This window comes from Bubalus kerabau, chromosome 1, assembly GCF_029407905.1.
Source record: "Bubalus kerabau isolate K-KA32 ecotype Philippines breed swamp buffalo chromosome 1, PCC_UOA_SB_1v2, whole genome shotgun sequence".
Lineage (NCBI taxonomy): Eukaryota > Metazoa > Chordata > Mammalia > Artiodactyla > Bovidae > Bubalus > Bubalus kerabau.
The window spans coordinates 8,130,439-8,149,550 of record NC_073624.1 but is presented as its reverse complement, the minus strand read 5'-3'; the positions used below and the strand labels follow the sequence as shown (position 1 = coordinate 8,149,550).

General features: G+C 38.0%; 1 protein-coding gene across 10 annotated transcripts in view; it reads right to left on the bottom strand.

Moving 5' to 3' along the window:
• Window positions 1-19,112, bottom strand: part of MRTFA (myocardin related transcription factor A) — a 207,448-nt gene that overhangs the window by 146,066 nt on the left and 42,270 nt on the right. For 3 of the 10 annotated variants that reach the window (XM_055566591.1, XM_055566605.1, XM_055566586.1), the window contains exon 3: window positions 12,339-12,466. The exons of the other annotated variants lie outside the window; for them this stretch is intronic. In XM_055566591.1, coding sequence (XP_055422566.1) covers window positions 12,339-12,362 — 24 coding nt within the window. In that variant the 5' untranslated portion in view covers window positions 12,363-12,466. The remainder of the gene's footprint in view (window positions 1-12,338; window positions 12,467-19,112) is intronic. 10 annotated transcript variants of the gene reach the window in all.

Genomic DNA, 19,112 nt, shown 5'->3' with positions numbered 1-19,112 from the left:
CGTGGATGATACCACTCTAAAAGCAGAAAGCGAAGAGGAACTAAAGAGCCTCTTAATGAGGGTGAAGGAGGCGAGTGAAAAAGACAGCTTAAAACTCAATATTAAAAAACTAAGATCATGGCATCCAGTCCCATCACTTCATGGCAAACAGAAGAGGAAAAGGTGAAAGCAGTAACAGAGTTCCTCTTCTTGGGCTCTAAAATCACTTTGGATGGTGACTGCAGCCATGAAATAAAAAGACAATTGCTTCTTGGCAAGAAAGCTATGACAAACCATTGTTAAAAAGCAAAGACATCATTTTGCCGACATTCTGAAGATGCTGAGGTCCATACAGTCAAGGCTATGGTCTTTCCAGTAGTCATGTATGGATGTGAGAGCTGGACAGTAAAGAAGGCAGAGTGCTGAAGAATTGGTGCTTTCAAACTGTGATGATAAAGAAGATCTTGAGAGTCCCCTGGAGAGCAAGGAGATCAAACCCATCAATTTGACTACCTTTGGGAGGACTGACATGAAGCTTCAATATTTTGGCCACCTGATGTGAAGAGCAGACTCATTAGAAAAGACTCTGATGCTGGGAAAGATTGAAGGCAGGAGGAGAAGGGAATGACAGATGACGAGATGGTTGGATGGCATCACCGACTCAATGGATGTGAGTTTGAGCAAGCTCCGGGAGATGGTGAAGGGCGGGGAAGCCTGGCGTGCTGCAGTCCATGGGGTTGGGAAGAGTCAGACACGACTTGGTTAATAAACAAGAAAAAGGTCTTAAACCAGCTGTTTCAGATATGTTCAAAGAGCTAAAAAGGAAACTATGCCTTAACAACAACAACAAAAAACCTAAAGCAGGAGAATAACGTCTCACTATTAGAAATTATAAAAAAGAACCAAACTGAAATTTTGAAAAAAAAAAATAGAATAACTGAGGTGAAATATTCATTGGAGGAAACAGCTGAGCAAGGCAAAAGGAAAAAAAAAATCAATGAACTTGAAAATCAATTAACTGAAGTAATACAATCTGAGGAATGAAGAAAAATGATAATGTCCCCTGAGACCTATGAAACACCAAGTCCAACATATGTATAATGGGAATCCCAGAAGAAGAGAGAAAAAGGGATGGAAAGAATATGAAGAAGTAATGGATGAAAATTTCTCACATATGATGAAAAATGTTAACCCACACATTCAAGAAGGTCAATGAACTCTAAGTAGGGTAAACTGAAAAAGATCCACACCCAGACACATCATATTCAAATTATAAAAAGACAAAAAATCTTGAGAGCAGAAAGAAAAAGTGAGTCTTCATGTACAAGATACTCAATACAAATAACAGATGACTTCTCAACAGAAACCCAAGAAGACAGAAGGCAGTGGGATGGTATATTCAAAGTTCTGAAAGAAAAAAAGCCTGTAAAGGATTCTATATTAAGCAACACTACCCTTCAAAAATGAAGGAAAAATTAAAGACATTCTGAGGGGGAAAAAAATTGAGGAAATTTGTTGCCAGCAGACTTGCCTCACAATACTAAAAGGAGTCCTTCAGTGTGAAATGAAAAGACACTAGAGAATAATTCAAATCCACACGAAGAAATAAAAAATATCTATAAAGACAACTATATAGGTAAACATTAAAGAGAATATAAATGCATTTTGCTTCTCTTGTCTCTGAAAAGACAACTGTATAAAGTAAGAATTATAAATCTGGGTTGTAATTTGTGACATTAACAGCAGAAGGGAAAGGGGAGCAGAGCTATACAGGAGCAAAATGATACTACTGAAATCAAGTTGATATTAATCCCAACCAGAGTGTAAATTACAGATTTCAACTTCTGGGATCTTAGTATGAGGGGGCCCAAGAGCAAACACCCCTGGAAAATAAGCAAAGCTAGTGAAAATTACTAAAAAGAAAAATTAAGTCTCTGGAAATGGTCCTAGAGGCAAACAGCAAATAAAGAAGTAGTTATTCAAGAGAATCGACTACCGTTTGCTAACAGAGTACATCTGTGGCATTTGAGCTTTTATACACTACTCCAGAGTCAGTGTAATGGAGCTTCACTCCAGTTGGGTGTGACTAAGCAGAAGGTACTCCTCTTCTCCTTAGCTCCCAGCCACTCACTAGAAGGAGAAGACCACAGGATTTCTCATCTTTTACAACTCCAACCTGAAGAGGCTAAATTCCTGATGATTGGGACCAGGAGATAATGGGGTCTCTTCCTCCACCCAGCCCTATCCATAGGAGAGAGGCTCTCTCCAAGATGCAGCAGTCCAAGAATCCTGTGGCCTGGGCTGTATTCTCCCCAGCTCATAGGGCAACAGCTCCATGCCAGGACAGACAAGCCAATTAGGCAAAAAGCTATCAGGTTTGCCAAGAAGTTCATTTGGGTTTTTATGAAAAAACCCTAACCCTAACCCAATACAATCCTGGCCAACATCCAGAGTAATGACTCAGAGATTCTGTCCAGGGGGAGAAGCAGTCCATAAGATATGAAAGCTCCAAAGCTCTCCCAAAGAAACTGGCTTTATTTGAAACAGACTGTAGGAAATTCAGGCCTAAGGAACTTCTTGAAAAATAGCTCCTCTTAATCAGGAGCAACAAATTAAACCATAGGTCAGGTAACTCACTAGTAACGGACCAGAGAAAGAGACAGCTAAGAAGAGCCTCTTCTGGACTAGGACAAGCCACAAAGACTGGACCTAAAAAATCACCCCAGCCCCGAATTTACTGGGTCAGACCAATGAACAATTAATGCCACGTCAGCTCAATGAGGAGAAGAACAATCCTTTCAACAAATGGTGCTGGGACAAGTGGATATTCACATGAGAATGAAGCTGAACTGCTACTTCACACCATATATAAACATTAACTCAAAATGAATCAAAGATCTGAATGTAAGTTTAAAAATATACACTTCTAACAAAAAAACATAGGTGTAAATCTTCATACTTTCAATTAAATGATTTCTTAGCTATGATACCTAAACCACAACCAAAGAAAAAAATTAACTGGATGATCAAAATGTTTAAATTCTGTGCATCAAGTGATACAATCAAGAAGTGATTTCCCCTACAAGAATGGGAGAAAATACAAATTATATATCTGATAAGGCATTAATATCCAGAATATATAAAGAACTCTTAATTTGATAATAAAAGAGCAAATAAATCAATCTTTAAATGGGCAAAGGTTTTGAATATACACTTCTCCAAATAAAGCATATAAACAGCCAATAAACACATAAAAAGATGCTGGGCATCATTAGTCATTAGGGAGTATGAAATAAAACCAAAACCACGATGAGATACCACATCACACCCATTAGGATTGCTGGAACCAAAAAATCAGATTAAAACAAATCTTGGTGAGGATGTGGAGAAAATGGAAAGATTCTGAAATCATACTACATGATTCTGTTCATATGAAAGTCTAGAACAAGGAAATCTATGGAGACAGTAAACCAGTGGTTCTTTATTTGGAAAGGAGCAGGGAGACTGCGAGACAGTGATAACCAAGTGGTACAGGTTTCTTTTGAGGTGATAAAAAGATTCTAAAATCAACTGTGGTAATGGTTCCAGAGATCTGTGAATATACTGAAAAACACTGGACTGTACCCTTTAAATGGGTGAATTGTGTAGGATTTGAATTGTATCTCATCAAAGCTGTTTAGAGAAAGAATGAGGCAGTAGCTAGTACACAGATGAACTTTGAAAACACTGTTCAGTGAAAGAAGCCAGACATAAAAGACAACATATATTCCATACAAATGGAGTAATATAGCATAGGAAAATCCATACAAACAGAAAGTAGATTAGCAGTTGCTTGGTGCTGGGGGTCAGGGAAGAATGGTAACTGCCAACAGGTATTGGGTTTCTTCGGGGGTAATGAAGATGTTCTGGAATTGGACAGTGGGTAATAATTATACAACCTTGTTAACATACTAAAAAATAAGGAATTGTACACTTTTAAAAGTGAATTTTATGTGTGATCTATATCTCAATTTTTTATTAAAAAAAGGTATATACACTACACTACCGGGTCCAAATAAGTAAAAACTCGCACTGCTGTATCAAGGACATTTGTAAGTGAAACCACTTTTTCCTTTCCCTGTAAGTGCACAGTGGTTAAAAAAAAAAACAACACAACTCTGAGCACAGTTGGGGCCACTCCCTCAATTCATGCTAAGGTGCCAGCAGTCTTACCCATCACTGCTTCTGCATCATCAATGTAACTAGCAACACAGTGAAATGAGAGAGAACATCTTAGTATCAGCACAAACAGTTCTGAAAGTAAATCAGGAACCCCCAGCAGTCCATCTCAAGGCTCCACTTTGCAAACTCCTGGACTAGATTATAAGCAGCTTTTAGAAAAAGGGAACACATTCACACACAAGACAGCTCAGTGAGTCAGAAAAGGAGCATGGATTGTTCTGTCAGGCAGACTTCGATTCCAATTTCAGAGCTGTTATTTAGGTTACAAAAGCTTAAATTCTCTATGCCTCAAGTCTCCTGTACTATAAAATGAGGATAAGACCTACATAACAGGGTTATTATAAGGATTAGTGAGATGAAGACCTTAAGACCAACTGGAATACAAGTGTACAATAAATGTTAACTCCCTCCCCAGTTTGTTCCCAACCAGCTAGTACAGGGCCTTGTAAAGAAGATGCTCAACTGCTCAATAAATATTGGTGGAATGGTTTAATTAACTACCTCATACAGACTCATATAAGTCAAAGTTCTAGATTTAGATATAAAATATTGAGATGTGTTCAGATACTTTTCACAAAAAAATACTCACTTTAGGGTAAATTTTAAACTGAAAAATAGTACTATTTAAAAATAGTCCTTTTTTTTCCTTTCTTTCTTTTTTTTTTTTTTAAGAATTTGCTCTCCAGATAAGTAGTAGTAAGAAGTAAAATGATTTGTTAAATACTAGACACAGTTTCACACCTCTGATTCAAAACGTGTTTGTGGCCTGCATATGCAAGGAGACCAAACCAGTTAATCGTAAAGGAAATCAACCCTGGTATTAATTGAAAGGACAGATGCTGAAATTGAAGCTCCACTACTTTGGCCACCTGATGCGAAGAATCAACTCACTGGAAAAGACCCTGATGCTGAGAAAAATAAAAGGTAAAAGGAAAACAGGCCGACAGAGGATGAGACAGTTAGACAGCATCACAGACGCAATGGACATAAACTTGAGCAAACTTCAGGAGACAGTGAAGGACAGGGAAGCCTCGAGTGCTGCAGTCCACAGGGCTGCAAAGTCAGTCACAAATTTTCAACTGAACAACAACAATCTCTATAGCTCACCTACTTGAAATTCAGTTGATATAAATAATCTATAGTGACTTTATCAAGCCAATATGGTGATGAAGAACATGAGTATTTTAGTCAAAGAGCCTGACTTCACACGCCTACACTACCACTTACTAGGCTGTGCGACCTTAGGCTGAGCACTAACCCTTATGGAGGAACTAAGGATGTTCAGTTACCCCGAGGACTAAATGAGATAATACATGAAAAGCACCTAAAGCAGTGCTGACAGAGTAAGAATTCAACAAACACTATTTTTATGCATTTCTCTCATTTAAATATATTATATTCCATTCTTTGGTAGCATTCTTATGCAGCATTCTGACAACAAATACAGATGCAATTTTTCTTTTTAAAAAAGGTGCTTTTTACTGATCTCAGTAACTTGTAAATGAATGCTGATAAATTTTTAATAGCATAAAAGTTTTCCACTTCTACCATAAACCTTACTTTTCCCACCTTTTTATGGGATAATCCAAGAGATTCTAAATCATGATAGAAATCTGAAATCCCCTAGAGAAACTATGTTTCCAAGTCAGGTTTTGGCTTAAACTTCCACTTTTCCCACAAATGGAGTTTGGGGAGATTACACAAATTTTCTTTGCACAGTGCCAGATCCCTACCATCAATGAGTTAAATGCATCTTTAAAAAACACAAAAATGTCTACCGGGAAAAAAATCCAATATAACATTTAACTGAAGTAGTTTGTTTCCTGTCACTATTAAGATAATTAATGAAACAAGATTACAGCTGAGAAGCCCAAACATTCCTGACATGAGTGTGCTTCTAACTTGAAGGACCTCATTTTGCAGTGGGGGAGAGGACATCCTTAAAGAATGTTGTATATATAGAAGACATTAACCATTTTAAGTTGATAATGACCAAATGCAGCAAAATAAACAAACACCACCGTTGGCCCCCAACATGGCATATTTATGTAAACACTTCTAAATGTCTCTAGAGTACTGACATGCCTTCAAAAGCTAGGCAGAAAAGCAAAGAGCAGAGACAGAGAAAACCATCCTTACTGAATTTAAATCTGATCTCTTTAAATTATTGTCCTGAAAAATGCCTCAAGAGTTCATGATCTTTTCAACAGCACTGCTCTCCCCCAAGCACATATCCCAGCTCAAAGCACACTGCCCTAAAGGAGCCAAGAATGTGCAATGGGGAAAGGACAGTCTCTTAAGGAAATGCTGTTGGGAAAACTGAACAGCACATGAAAAAGAATAAAACTGAGCCACTACCTTACACCACACACAAAACCAACTCAAAACGGACTGAAGACTTGAATGGAAGACCCGAAACCGTAGAACTCCTAGAGGATGACACAGGTGGTAAATTTCTTGACATTGGCCTTGGCAATTACTTTTTTCCACCAAAAGAAAAGATAGCAAAAGCAAAAATTGATCCATGGGACTACACTAAATCTAAAAAGCATCCAAAAAGGAAACCACCAGCAAATTAAAAAGACAACCAACTGAACGGAGAAAATCACTGCAAATCAAATATCTGATAAGGAGTTAATATTAAAAATATATGAAGAACTCATTCAACTCAACAGTTAAAAAAACCTTGATAAAAAAAGGAGGGGAGCATTACAGGAACAGACATTATTTCAAAGAAGACATACAGATGGAGAACAGGTACATGAAAAGATGCTCAGTTATCACTAATTATCAGGGAAATGCAAATCAAAACCACAATGTGATACTATCTCACATCTATTAAAATAGCTATCATCAAAAAATTAAGAAATAACAAGTACTGGGGAAAATGTGGAGAAAAGGGAACCCTCGTGCTCTGCTGGTGACAATGAAAACTGGTGCAGCCACTGTGGAAAACAGTATGGAAGGTTCTCCTAAAAATTAAAAACAGAACGAATAACATGATCACACAATTCCACTTCTGGGTATTTCTCGCAAGAAAACAGAAAAACTTGAAAAGATATATGCACCTTCATGTTCAATGCAGCATGATTTGCAACAGCCAAGACGCGGAAACACCTACATGTCCATTGAGGGATGAATGGATAAAGAAAACACAGTTTTAAAAATAAACAATGGAATATTACTCAGCCATGAAAAAGAATGAAATCTTGACATTTGTGACAACATGGATGAACCCTAAGGGCATTATGCTAAGTGAAATAAGTCAGACAGAGAAAGATATCAGATGATCTCATTCATATCTGGAATTAAAGATTCAAACAAAGAAACAAACAGCTCATAGATACAGAGACCATATTGGTGAGTGCCAGAGCTGGGTGAAAGGGTGGGCAAAATGAGTAAAGGAGGTCAGAAAAAGTACAAACTTCCCGTTATAAGAGAAGTAAGTCATGGGATATAACGTACAGCATGGTGACTGCAGTTAATAATACTGTACTGCCTATTTGAAAGGTACTAAGACTGTAAAAAAAAAGTTCACATCACAAGACAAAAAAACTGTAACTATGTATGGTGGCAGATGTTAACTACACTTACTGAGGTATTCATTTCACAATAGATACAGATACCAAATCATTATGCTGTATACCTGAAACTCATATAATGTTACATGTCAATTATACTGCAATTTTAAAAAAATAATGATACTTCTCTAGGGGAAAGTCTAACTTGAAAACTCAATCTAAAATATAAAAACTCAAATCATTTCTTGGAAAAAAGGGAAACTAGGAAGAGGATATTCTCTACACTAAACAGAAGAGATCCTAGTCACATCCTTACCTCTAACAGTGACAGAAAGGAAACTGGGATTATTAGGGAGAATATCCAGAGCCAAGCCTGTTACTTAAAAGATAAATACTGGGACTTCCCTGTCAGTCCAATGGTTAAGAGTCTGTGCTTCCAATGTAGGGGATATGGGTTCATTCCCCGGGCAGGGGAACTAAGATCCCACATGCCATGAGGCATGGCCAAATTAAAAGATAAATACTGAAGAATTCCTGAGTCTTATAAAGGCACACATATCTTGTGCTATCGGAGAAGGCAATGGCAACCCACTCCAGTACTCTTGCCTGGAAAATCCCATGGACGGAGGAGCCTGGTGGGCTGCAGTCCATGGGGTCGCTGAAGGTTGGGCACGACTGAGCGACTTCACTTTCACGCATTGGAGAAGGCAATGGCAACCCACTCCAGTGTTCTTGCCTGGAGAATCCCAGGGACGGGGGAGCCTGGTGGGCTGCCGTCTATGGGGTCGCACAGAGTAAGACACGACTGAAGCGACTTAGCAGCAGCAGCATCTTGTGCTATTTCTCTAAGGTTTGTTTAAGCTGAGTAGCTAAAATAATTAATCATCATCTATTCCTCACTCCATTGTTCAGATGCAAGAAGTTCTATCCCTAGGAGCTCTTCAAAAGTACACTTCCATCTGGTGATTTACACTTTCTCATTATATACAGTAAGGGTTTACTAAAAATAATATTATCAATAAATCAACTTTTAAGTCAAACAATGACATAGGTGCCTGCCAGTATCACAGTAGTTGACAGTCTTCCTCAAAGTATGTGAAAGAGCACGTGAAGGGAGCTCCATGCCCCTTCCCAGGCAGCATTCCCACACAAAGACCAGAAAACACAAGTGCTCTCACAGAGGAAAAGCCAAGTTCTAACCATAAAACATAAAAACTCATGCACCTTTCTTAAGAACTCAGACTAGTAACTAATGTGCTATCTGTGTAACACTAATGTTGATAAAGCATTTCTCAATCAAGAAAAAATATTCAAATATGGACATGAGTATTTTTAAATTAAAATATGACATAACTCACAGCACATACACTTTTTGCACTTCTCTAAAATTTATGACCATTAGCAATGGATCATTTCTTTGACTGTAATTATGAACACATTGAGGAAAAATGTGTAGGCCAACTGATTTTTTTAAACTGATGCTATACAATTTTCTTTCACTTATTTGATTTTTATTTTTAGTTATGAGAGAATTTAAAATACAGTAAAGTGTAATATAGCAAACTCAAATACAACAATTATAACACATGGCCATATTTGCTTCTGACTTTTTTTTTATTGAAACAGAAAACTCAGGTAACTTGGTTTTCCTGCTCATTCTACCATACTCTCTGCCTTGCTGTTATCGTTGTTGAGTTGCTCAGTCAAGTCCGAGTCTTTACAACCCCATGGACTGCAGCAAGCCAGGTTTCTCCACCCTTGACTATCTCCAGGAGCTTGCTCAAACTCCTGTCCATTGAGTCAATGCCATCCAACCATCTCATCCTCTGCCATCCCCTTCTCCCGCCCTCAATCCTTCCAGCATCAGGGTCTTTTCCAATGAGTCAGCTCTTCACATCAGGTGGCCAAAGTACTGGACCTTCGGCTTCAGCATCAGTCCTTCCAACGAATATTCAGGACTGATTTCCTTTAGGATGGACTGGCTGGATCTCCTTGCTGTTCAAGGGATTCTCAAGAGTCTTCACCAGCACCATAGTTCAAAAGCATCAATTCTTTGATGCCCAGCTTTTCTTTATGGTCCAACTCTCACATCCATACATGACTACTGGAAAAACCATAGCTTTGACTACAGGGACCTTTGTTGGCAAAGTGATGTCTCTGCTTTTTAATATGTTGTCTAGGTTGGTCACAGCTTTTAATTTCATGGCTGCAGTCATCATCTGCAGAGATTCTGGAGCCCAAGAAAATAAAGTCTGTCACTGTTTCCATTTTTTCCCCATCTGTCTTCCATGAAGTCATGGGACCAAATGCCATGATCTTAGTGTTTTGAATGTTGAGTTTTAAGCCGCCTTTTCACTCTCATTCTTCACCTTCATCAAGAGCCTCTTTAGTTCTTCTTCACTTTCTGCCATAAGGGTGGTGTCATTCGTATATCTGAGGTTACTGATATTTTTCCTGGCAATCTTGATTCCAGCATGCGATTCATCCAGCCTGGCATTTCGCATGATGTAGTCTGTATGTAAGTTAAATAAGCAGGGTGACAATATACAGCCTTGACGTATTCCTTTCCCAATTTAGAACCAGTCTGTTGTTCCATGTCTGGTTCTAACTGTTGCTTCTTTACCTGCATATAGATTTCCCAGGAGGCAGGTAAGGTGGTCTGGTATTCCCATCTCTTGAAGAATTTTCCACAGTTTGTTGTGATCCACACAGTCAAAGGCTGTAGTCAATGAAGCAGATGTTTTTCTGGAATTCCCTTGCTTTTTCTATGATCCAACAGATGTTGGCAATTTGATCTCTGGTTCTTCTGCCTTTTCTAAATCCACCTTGAACATATGGAATTTCTTGGGTCATGTACTGTGGAAGCCTAGCTTGGAGGGTCTGGAGTTCTACCTTGCCAGTATGTGAAATGAGTGCAACTGTGAGGTAGTTTGTATATTCTTTGGCATTGCCCTTCTTTGGGATTGGAATGAAAACTGACCTTTTCCAGTCCTGTGGCCACTGCTGAATTTTCCAAATTTGCTGGCATACTGAGTGCAGCACTTTCACAGCATCATCTTTTAGGATATGAAATAGCTCAACTGGAATTTCATCACCTCCACTAGCTTTGTTCGTAGTGATGCTTCCTAAGGCCCACTTGACTTCACACTCCAGGATGTCTGGCTCTAGGTGAATGATCACACCATCTCAAGTTATCCAGGTCATTAAGACCTTTTTGGTACAGTTCTTCTGTGTATTCTTGCCACCTCTTCTTAATATCTTCTGCTTCTGTTAGGTCCACACCATTTCTGTCCTTTATTGTGCTCATCTTTGCATGAAGTGTTCCCTTGATATCTCTGATTTTCTTGACGTGATCTCCAGTTATTTCCATTCTATTGTTTTTTCTATTTCTTCGCATTGTTCACTTAGGAAGGCTTTCTTATCTCTCCTTGCTATTCTTTGGAACTCGGCATTCAGATGAGTACATCTTTCCTTTTTTCCTCTGCTTTTCACTTTTCTTCTGTCAGGTATCTGTAAGGCCTCCTCAGACAACTATTTTGCCTTCTAATCATAGTTCTTCAGGCACTCTGTCTATTCAGAAGTAAAAGTCCTGCTAAAATTCATGTATCTTCTTCTAAACCATGTTTTTAAAAACATAAATTTTCAGAATATATGTTGATCCACAGACAACACAGATTATTTTATTTTAACATTTGTAAGTAGTATCACATTTAACTTTTTGTGACTTGCTTTCTTTTTTCTGAACAAAATGTTTCCAAGAGTTGCCTATGTGGACACAGGTAGACCTGGTTTGTCCATTTTGCCTGTATAACAGTAATAAATTGCACTGAAATACCATTGCAATATTTATTATCCATTCCTCTGTAGTCTGATCATTTGTTTCTAAATTTTTCCTATTACAAATTTAACTGAAATAAAAATGATTGTACATGTATCCTTTTGCTAAGTGCAAGGTTCACTTTGCAGAGTTATATATCCCTTTAATTGCTGTTCCTAGGATTTGTTCATTTCCAACTTCACAAAATCTTGCCAAAAACTACACATCCCTCTACAGCGTATTAGGGTTTCTCTTCCCCACAGCCGTGTCAAACTTTAGATATACTTGCACTATTCAAGCGTGTGAAACAGCATCTCATTATCTGAGAATGAGCCAATTTTTACTGTTTTGTTAGACGAGCATGCCTTCTCTTCTGTCATGTTCCTATTTCTAGGTCACTATATAAATCTGCTCCTTTCCCATGCTCACCCATGGAGCCATGCACTACAGAATTTTGAATTTCACATTCAGTCTTTCAATAAAACAAAATCTCCTTTATAATTATGATTTTCAAGTTGGCATAAGCCTTTAGAAAAATTATGATATACAGTATCTTTAATAAAAGCATCCAATGTGCTAAAATTTCATACAGCTTTATCCAGCAAAAAAGGTAGACATCTTACCCATAGACAGATAATTTGGTCCTTCTCTTAAAAAAAAAAATAACACTTTTACTGGGCTATAACTCACATACCATACCATAAAATTTGCCCTTTTAAAATGGACAATTAATTGGTCTTTCGTACATTCACAAAACTGTGTGTCCATCACCACTATCTAATTGCAGAACACTTCATCACCTTAAAAAGGAACTCCGTAGCCATCAGTAGTCACACACGCACACCCTTCTCTGATGACGGAGGCAGTCTAGTCCAACTTCAGTGCCCTTGAAAAGTCACGGTTTGCGCACAAATCAGAGCAGTCCTACCTAACAACATATGAATACCATAAGTTTCTTTGAGATACAAGTTTCTTTGAGATACTGTCATACAGACACACAGTATGCAGTTCACTGTTCTTTCTCTTTAAAAAATGCCGATGGTAATCTGGCCACGAGTACTTAGGGGTGAGCTGGATATGGTAGCCTTCACTAGGCACTGCAATGGTAAGTGCCTCACTGGAATGAAACAGATGACAGATTTTAGGGCACATGTTCTATCTCTTTTACCAAATGAGGTAAACAGCCTTTAACAAATAGGGCTGTGAAAGAGCCTAAAGAGCCTGAGTGCCAGCAATCTACTGGTTAAAACACCAGAATTTTGTTTTGCAACTATTTCCACAGGATGTTAATGGATGTCCACCAATCTTCCAGATAACCTGAAAGCAAATACAGACACTGGACAGCTCACTAGTACCTCAGAGAAAGCTACATTGTTTAATGGAAAACAAAAGGTGTAATAAGGAAACCTGAGCTCCGTATGTGACACCAGGGGCCCAGCTTACAACAGGGCTGTCATAACTTTGGTATCCTTAGCTTTTCTGGTGCCAAATTCTCCTGCAAAACTGCCTCAGGATGTAAGTGGAGTGTTTCCAACTCTCAAAGCAATGAATTCTCCAGCTTTACCTCTGGCTTAATTACATACACTCCAGGCACAAACATAATACAAAGAGAATGGCGTAAGAAATAAGCCTTGCGACTCAAGTAAAACACAGTAAAGCAGAACCCAACAGGCTCTTTAAAGTGGATCATACAATGATGACCACAGAGCATTTCACAGAAAGTGCACAGGAAGCAACTGCTTATCCACATTTTTCACCCCCACAGTGGTAAAAAATACAGTATATAATTATTGGTTATCTGTTGTATTTTACAAGTTCATACTATTTTATAACCACAATTTTGGAAATATTCCATCATAATAATAGAGTGTGATAGACTAAAACTTACTTTCCTTCTTTGAGGCATTCAGATTCAGGATGGCTGAGTAGATAAAGAGACTGTCTCAAAACCTTGTCAAAAGGTGGTAGAATTGCTGAATTTTAGGGTATGAAGAAAGCTTCAGGATTCAATGATTTCAGATGATGAAGAAACTAAAGCTCAGAAGAGTTATTAGCAATTTGCTCAATGTCACCAGATGAATTAATGGCAAAGCCAGGAGGAGAACCCAAACCTCCTGACTCCCAACTCTGCATTTCCATACATCCATGTTCCTTTCCTGCAAACAAATGATGAAATAGGTATGGAAGATTCTGGGCTATTTGATTCAGCACACTATCTTGCCTTCTAAAATGCCAAATCTCCTCTCACATTAGCTTACCACCCACTTCCAAAAAAAGTTACAGCAAAATGCAGAGCAGCTACCATTTCTGCCAATCTGAAAGAAAGAGTAGATCAAAAAAAGGGGTCAAGTGGTACACTGCAAATGAGGTGAGCATAGCAGGGTTGTGGGAATAGCAAATGAACAAACAAGGATGGGAAGACTCTGTTTAGGCCTCAACATTACTGAACAAGAGGGCTCCATGACGTAACTTGTTCTAGATATCTGAAAATGGTGATTACCTTAACTTTTAATTTTTAAAGTTTTATTAAAACGCATAGACTAGAAGTATAAAAAAAAAAGCAATAGTCAGTGGGATAGTGTGACCAGAATAATATTTTTAAATCATCTTCAGGGAATTCCCTGGTGGTCCAGGGGTTAGGACTCTACACTGGTCAGTGAACTAAAATCCCAGAGGCTGTGCTGCATGGCAAAAAAAAAAAATTAAACCATCCTTCACACAGTGGAAAGGAGAACAGAGTTGAATGGGGGTAGAACATGAGAGGAAACAGGGAGTGCAATTAGGAGGCTACTGGAGAAGTCTAAGAGAAATGAAGGTGGCTTAGCCAAGGTCAGTAGTGGAGTAAATAGATATTTCTGGGATGCAAGGATAACTTATTTAACTTATACGCCGAGTACATCATAAGAAATGCCAGGCTGGATGAAGCACAAGCTGGAATCAAGATTGCTGGGAGAAATATCAATAACCTTAGATATGCAGATGACACAACCCTTATGGCAGAAAGTGAAGAGGAACTAAAAAGCCTCTTGATGAAAGTGAAAGAGAGTTAAAAAATTGGCTTAAAACCCAACATTCAGAAAACTAAGATCATGGCAACTGGTCCCATCACTTCATGGCAAATAGATGGGGAAACAGTGGACACAGTGACAGACTTTATTTTTGGGAGGCTCCAAAATCACTGCAGATGGTGACTGCAGCCATGAAATTAAAAGACACTTACTCCTTGGAAGGAAAGTTACGACCAACCTAGACAGCATATTCAAAAGCAGAGACATTCCTTTGCCAACAAAGGTCCATCTAGCCAAGGCTATGGTTTTTCCAGTGCTCGTGTATGGATGTGAGAGTTGGACTATAAAGAAAGCTGAGCACCGAAGAATTGATGCTTTTGAATTGTGGTGCTGGAGAAGACTCTTCAGAGTCCCTTGGTCTGCAAGGAGATCCAACCAGTCCTTCCTAAAGGAAATAAGTCCTGAATATTCATTGGAAGGACTGATGCTGAAGCTGAAACTCCAATCCTCTGGCCACCTGATGTGAAGAACTGACTCATCTGAAAAGACCCTGATGCTGGGAAAGGTTGAGGGCAGGAGGAGAAGAGGATGACAGAGGATGAGATGGTTGGATGGCATCACCGACTCAACGGACATGAGTTTGAGTAAACTCTGGGAGTTGGCGATGGACAGGGAGGCCTGATGTGCTGCAGTCCATGGGGTCACAAAGAGTCGGACACGACTGAGCGACTGAGCTGATCTGAAGGATAGTTCCACATACACAAATCAATTAATATGACACATAGCATTTTTAAAAAATTAATAAAAACCACATGATCCCCTCAACAGATGCAGAAAAAGCATCTGATAAAATTCAACCCTCTTTCATGATTAAAAAAAAATGTTCAACAAACTAGGAATAAATGGAAATTACTTTAACATAAGGAAAGCCATACAGAAAAAGCCCACAGCTAACATCATACTCAACAGTGAAAACCTGAAACTGGATACTAAGATCAGGCACAAGGCAGGGATGCCCACTCTCACCATTTCTACTTGACAGAGTACCAGAAGTCCCAGGCAAAGCAACTGGGCAAGAAAAAAAATAAAAGGCATCCAAGTCAGAAAGTAAGAAGCAAAACTGGACCTGTTTGCAGATAACATGTTTTTATATACAGACAACCTATGGACTCCACCAAAACCCCAAACTATTAGAACTAATAAATATAGTAAAGCTGCAGGGTACAAAATTAATGTACATTAATAAACAAAATACCTAAAAAGGAAATTAAGAATCCCATTTACAACAGCATCAGAAAGAATAAAACACTAAGAAACAAAACTGAGGACGTGAAAGACTATAAAACATTGACAACAGAAATTAAAGACACAAACAAATGGAAAGACATCTCATGTTCATGGATTGGAAGACTTAATATTGTTTAAATGTCAATACTACCCAAAGAGATCACATATTCAATGCAATCCCTATTAAAGTCTCAATGGCATTTTTTATAGAAAGAGAAAAAACAATTCTAAAATTCATACTGAACCACAAAAAACAACAAATAGCCAGTTTTTAATATCAATTAAAAGGTGATATATACATACAATGGGATATGATTCAAGCTTAAAAAAGAAAGAAACTCCCTGTAATACGCAGCAACACAGATGAACCCTGAAGACACTTTACTAAGTGTAATAAGCCAGCCACAGAAGCACAAAGAACACATGATCCCACTCATATGTGGTATGAAGACTGTCAACCTCATAGAACAGAAAGGTGCTTACTAGAGGCTAGGGAGAACCTTAAAGCGAAAGGTACCCATCAAAATTTAGTTCTGTGTGCAAGATGAATAAGTTCTAAAGATCTGCATACAACGCTGTGCGTATAGATACCACTGTCCTGTACACTTTAAAAATCTGTTACAGGATATATCTCATTTTAAGTGTTCTTACATAATAATTAAAAAAAACATTTTAAGACACAGACATAATTGGGAAATATTTTATTTTTTTTTCTTTTAAAAATAATTTTATTCTAATATATTTCAAACTCAGCAAATATACACCCTTTTTTACTTAACAGATGTTAGATTTCATGGTATTTTAAAAAAATTTTATTTATTATTTTTGGCTGTGTTAGGTCTTAGTTTCCACACGTAGGATCTTTCATTGGGGCATACAGGCTTCTCTCTAGTTGTGGTATGCAGTCTCAGTGGCCTCTCGACGTGCGGAATCTTAGTTCCCCAACCAGGGATCCAATACCAAGTCCCCTGCATTGCAAGGCAAGACCACTGCACCACCAGGAAAGTCCCAGATTTTATGGTATTTTTTTATCAGTGTGAATTTAGTAACCGTCTAAATGGCCAACAATAAAAAATTGATTAATTAAATGTATGCGTATGATAAAATATCCTGCAAGCTTTATATTTTTTATCTTAAAAATAGATTGTTATAATTTCTGAATTTTACTAAGGAGCATATTAATATAATCTTAATATAATCTCAACTATGTGAAAATATACATATATATTTTTTTTAATTTTATTTTATTTTTAAACTTTACATAATTGTATTAGTTTTGCCAAATATCAAAATGAATCCGCCACAGGTATACATGTGTTCCCCATCCTGAACCCTCCTCCCTCCTCCCTCCCCATACCATCCCTCTACCTCGGGTTACAATCTCATGACTTTATATCCTACAGCAGTATTTTTCATATTGCAATTTGTAATACGAAGGTCACAAAATCAACTTAATAGACCAAGGTCAGCATTTTAAACTAAATAAGATAGATACTATCAGACTGTACCACATGTAGTAAGAGTATTATTCCATGAAACTTTGGTTTCAGATATCCGTATACTAATTGTATAACTGGATTCTAATATAAAATATGTCTCCAACTATGAGTCACAGTCCAAAAAATTTTGTGTAACATTCCTTAGGAAATTGAGAATACTTATCTTCCCTAAAATCTTTGTCAAAGTTCTACATTAGGCTCAAGTGAAACAAGCTACAACAAGTTCAAGTAGATACCTACTATAAACATATTCATCTGCCAAAAAAATACATCATTTGGTCTTTTTTTAAAAAAGAATAGCACAAGCAATATTCAAGCATTACTGGAATGTTAGGCACAAATTATGTTGTTTCTACTAACCATGGAGATACACAGATTACTAAAGGAACATAATGCTAATTTTCTTTAGCCACTAAACCATTCTAACCATTTAACTGCTCCTAACTTTAGGGATTAAACACCACCAATGCACATTCACAATGGCAATGCTTTCAGATTTTTCAGGAAAATACCTTACTCTCCCAAATAATACGCCTACTTCTCGTTGAAGAATTCAGAGATGATATACTACAGCTCTGAAAAGTTCTTTTCAGAAAACTTCCTGCCTTAAGCAATAACCGTTTGTAAATAACTGAGGGTAAAAGTAAAACATTATCTGCCAAGTCGACAGTCTTCTAGGTTCAATTAGCTCCCTTTCTCAACAGCACCACCACTGCCGCTGTGGATGGGAATTCCCTGTTTTGGACTGTTATCCTGAACCCTGACCAAATCCCAGTGCCGCATCTCCTGCTCCCCCCAACAGGCACTGTGACAACCAAACGCGCGCCCATACCCTTCCACATGCCCTCTGCAGACATGATGCCTTTCCAACGGAGAACCACCAAAAAATACCAAGGATTCTCCTTAGTTAAGTGTGACGACCACACAATGAACTGCAGCCTCCAACTCAGGGCAGAAACGCTGGGCAGCTATCAGTGCCTTGAATTTAAACATTTCCATGGAAGTATTAAGATCATGTGGTCTGAAGTAGAAAGAATATCTACCACTTTTCTTCTAGTGCTAGGCAGTTCCTGGCTGTTATTTTCAAAGTGGGATACAGCAAATGTAGACATTTAAGGGAGGGGAGGGAAGAAGGTTAACATGGATTCTATAAGTATTTTAACTTAAAAGTTTCTATTCAATACAGAAGGATGAGACAGAATTACAAAAAAAACGCCTAAGATTATTTGCTTGGACCAAGTCTACAGGTACATTTGTGTGTGTGTGTGTGTGTGTGGTGCACGGACTTAAGAGAAAAGTCACTGAGTAATATGTGACAAGTCTTATCAGATTGAGAAGAATATATAACACTTCCTAAACACCTGTGTCCAGAAACCATGCCAAATGCTCATTTAACACCTGCAGAAAGCTTATAGGAGGGGAAACTGAGGTACAGGAAGGTTAAATAACTTGTTCAAGACCATCTAGTGATTAAGTGGCTGAGATAGGATTCAGATCCAGATCAACTCCAGGGCCCTCACTGAGAGCTGTATCATTTCAAGGCACTAATAACACTGGAGGAAAGGATTTTTAAGAGCAGGGAAGAATTTATCTGAAAACTATGAAAAATGTTGAATACACTAAAGTTAACTATGAAAAGGTTATCAACAAAAATGCCTATGACCCAAGAAAAATTAGATTTTCATCCCAAGGCTCTTAAGCAATCATATTTAAACTCTGCACTTAAAAGTTCACATTACAAAGAAGCTCAAATTAAATGAACTCTGAACTCCATTTTGCA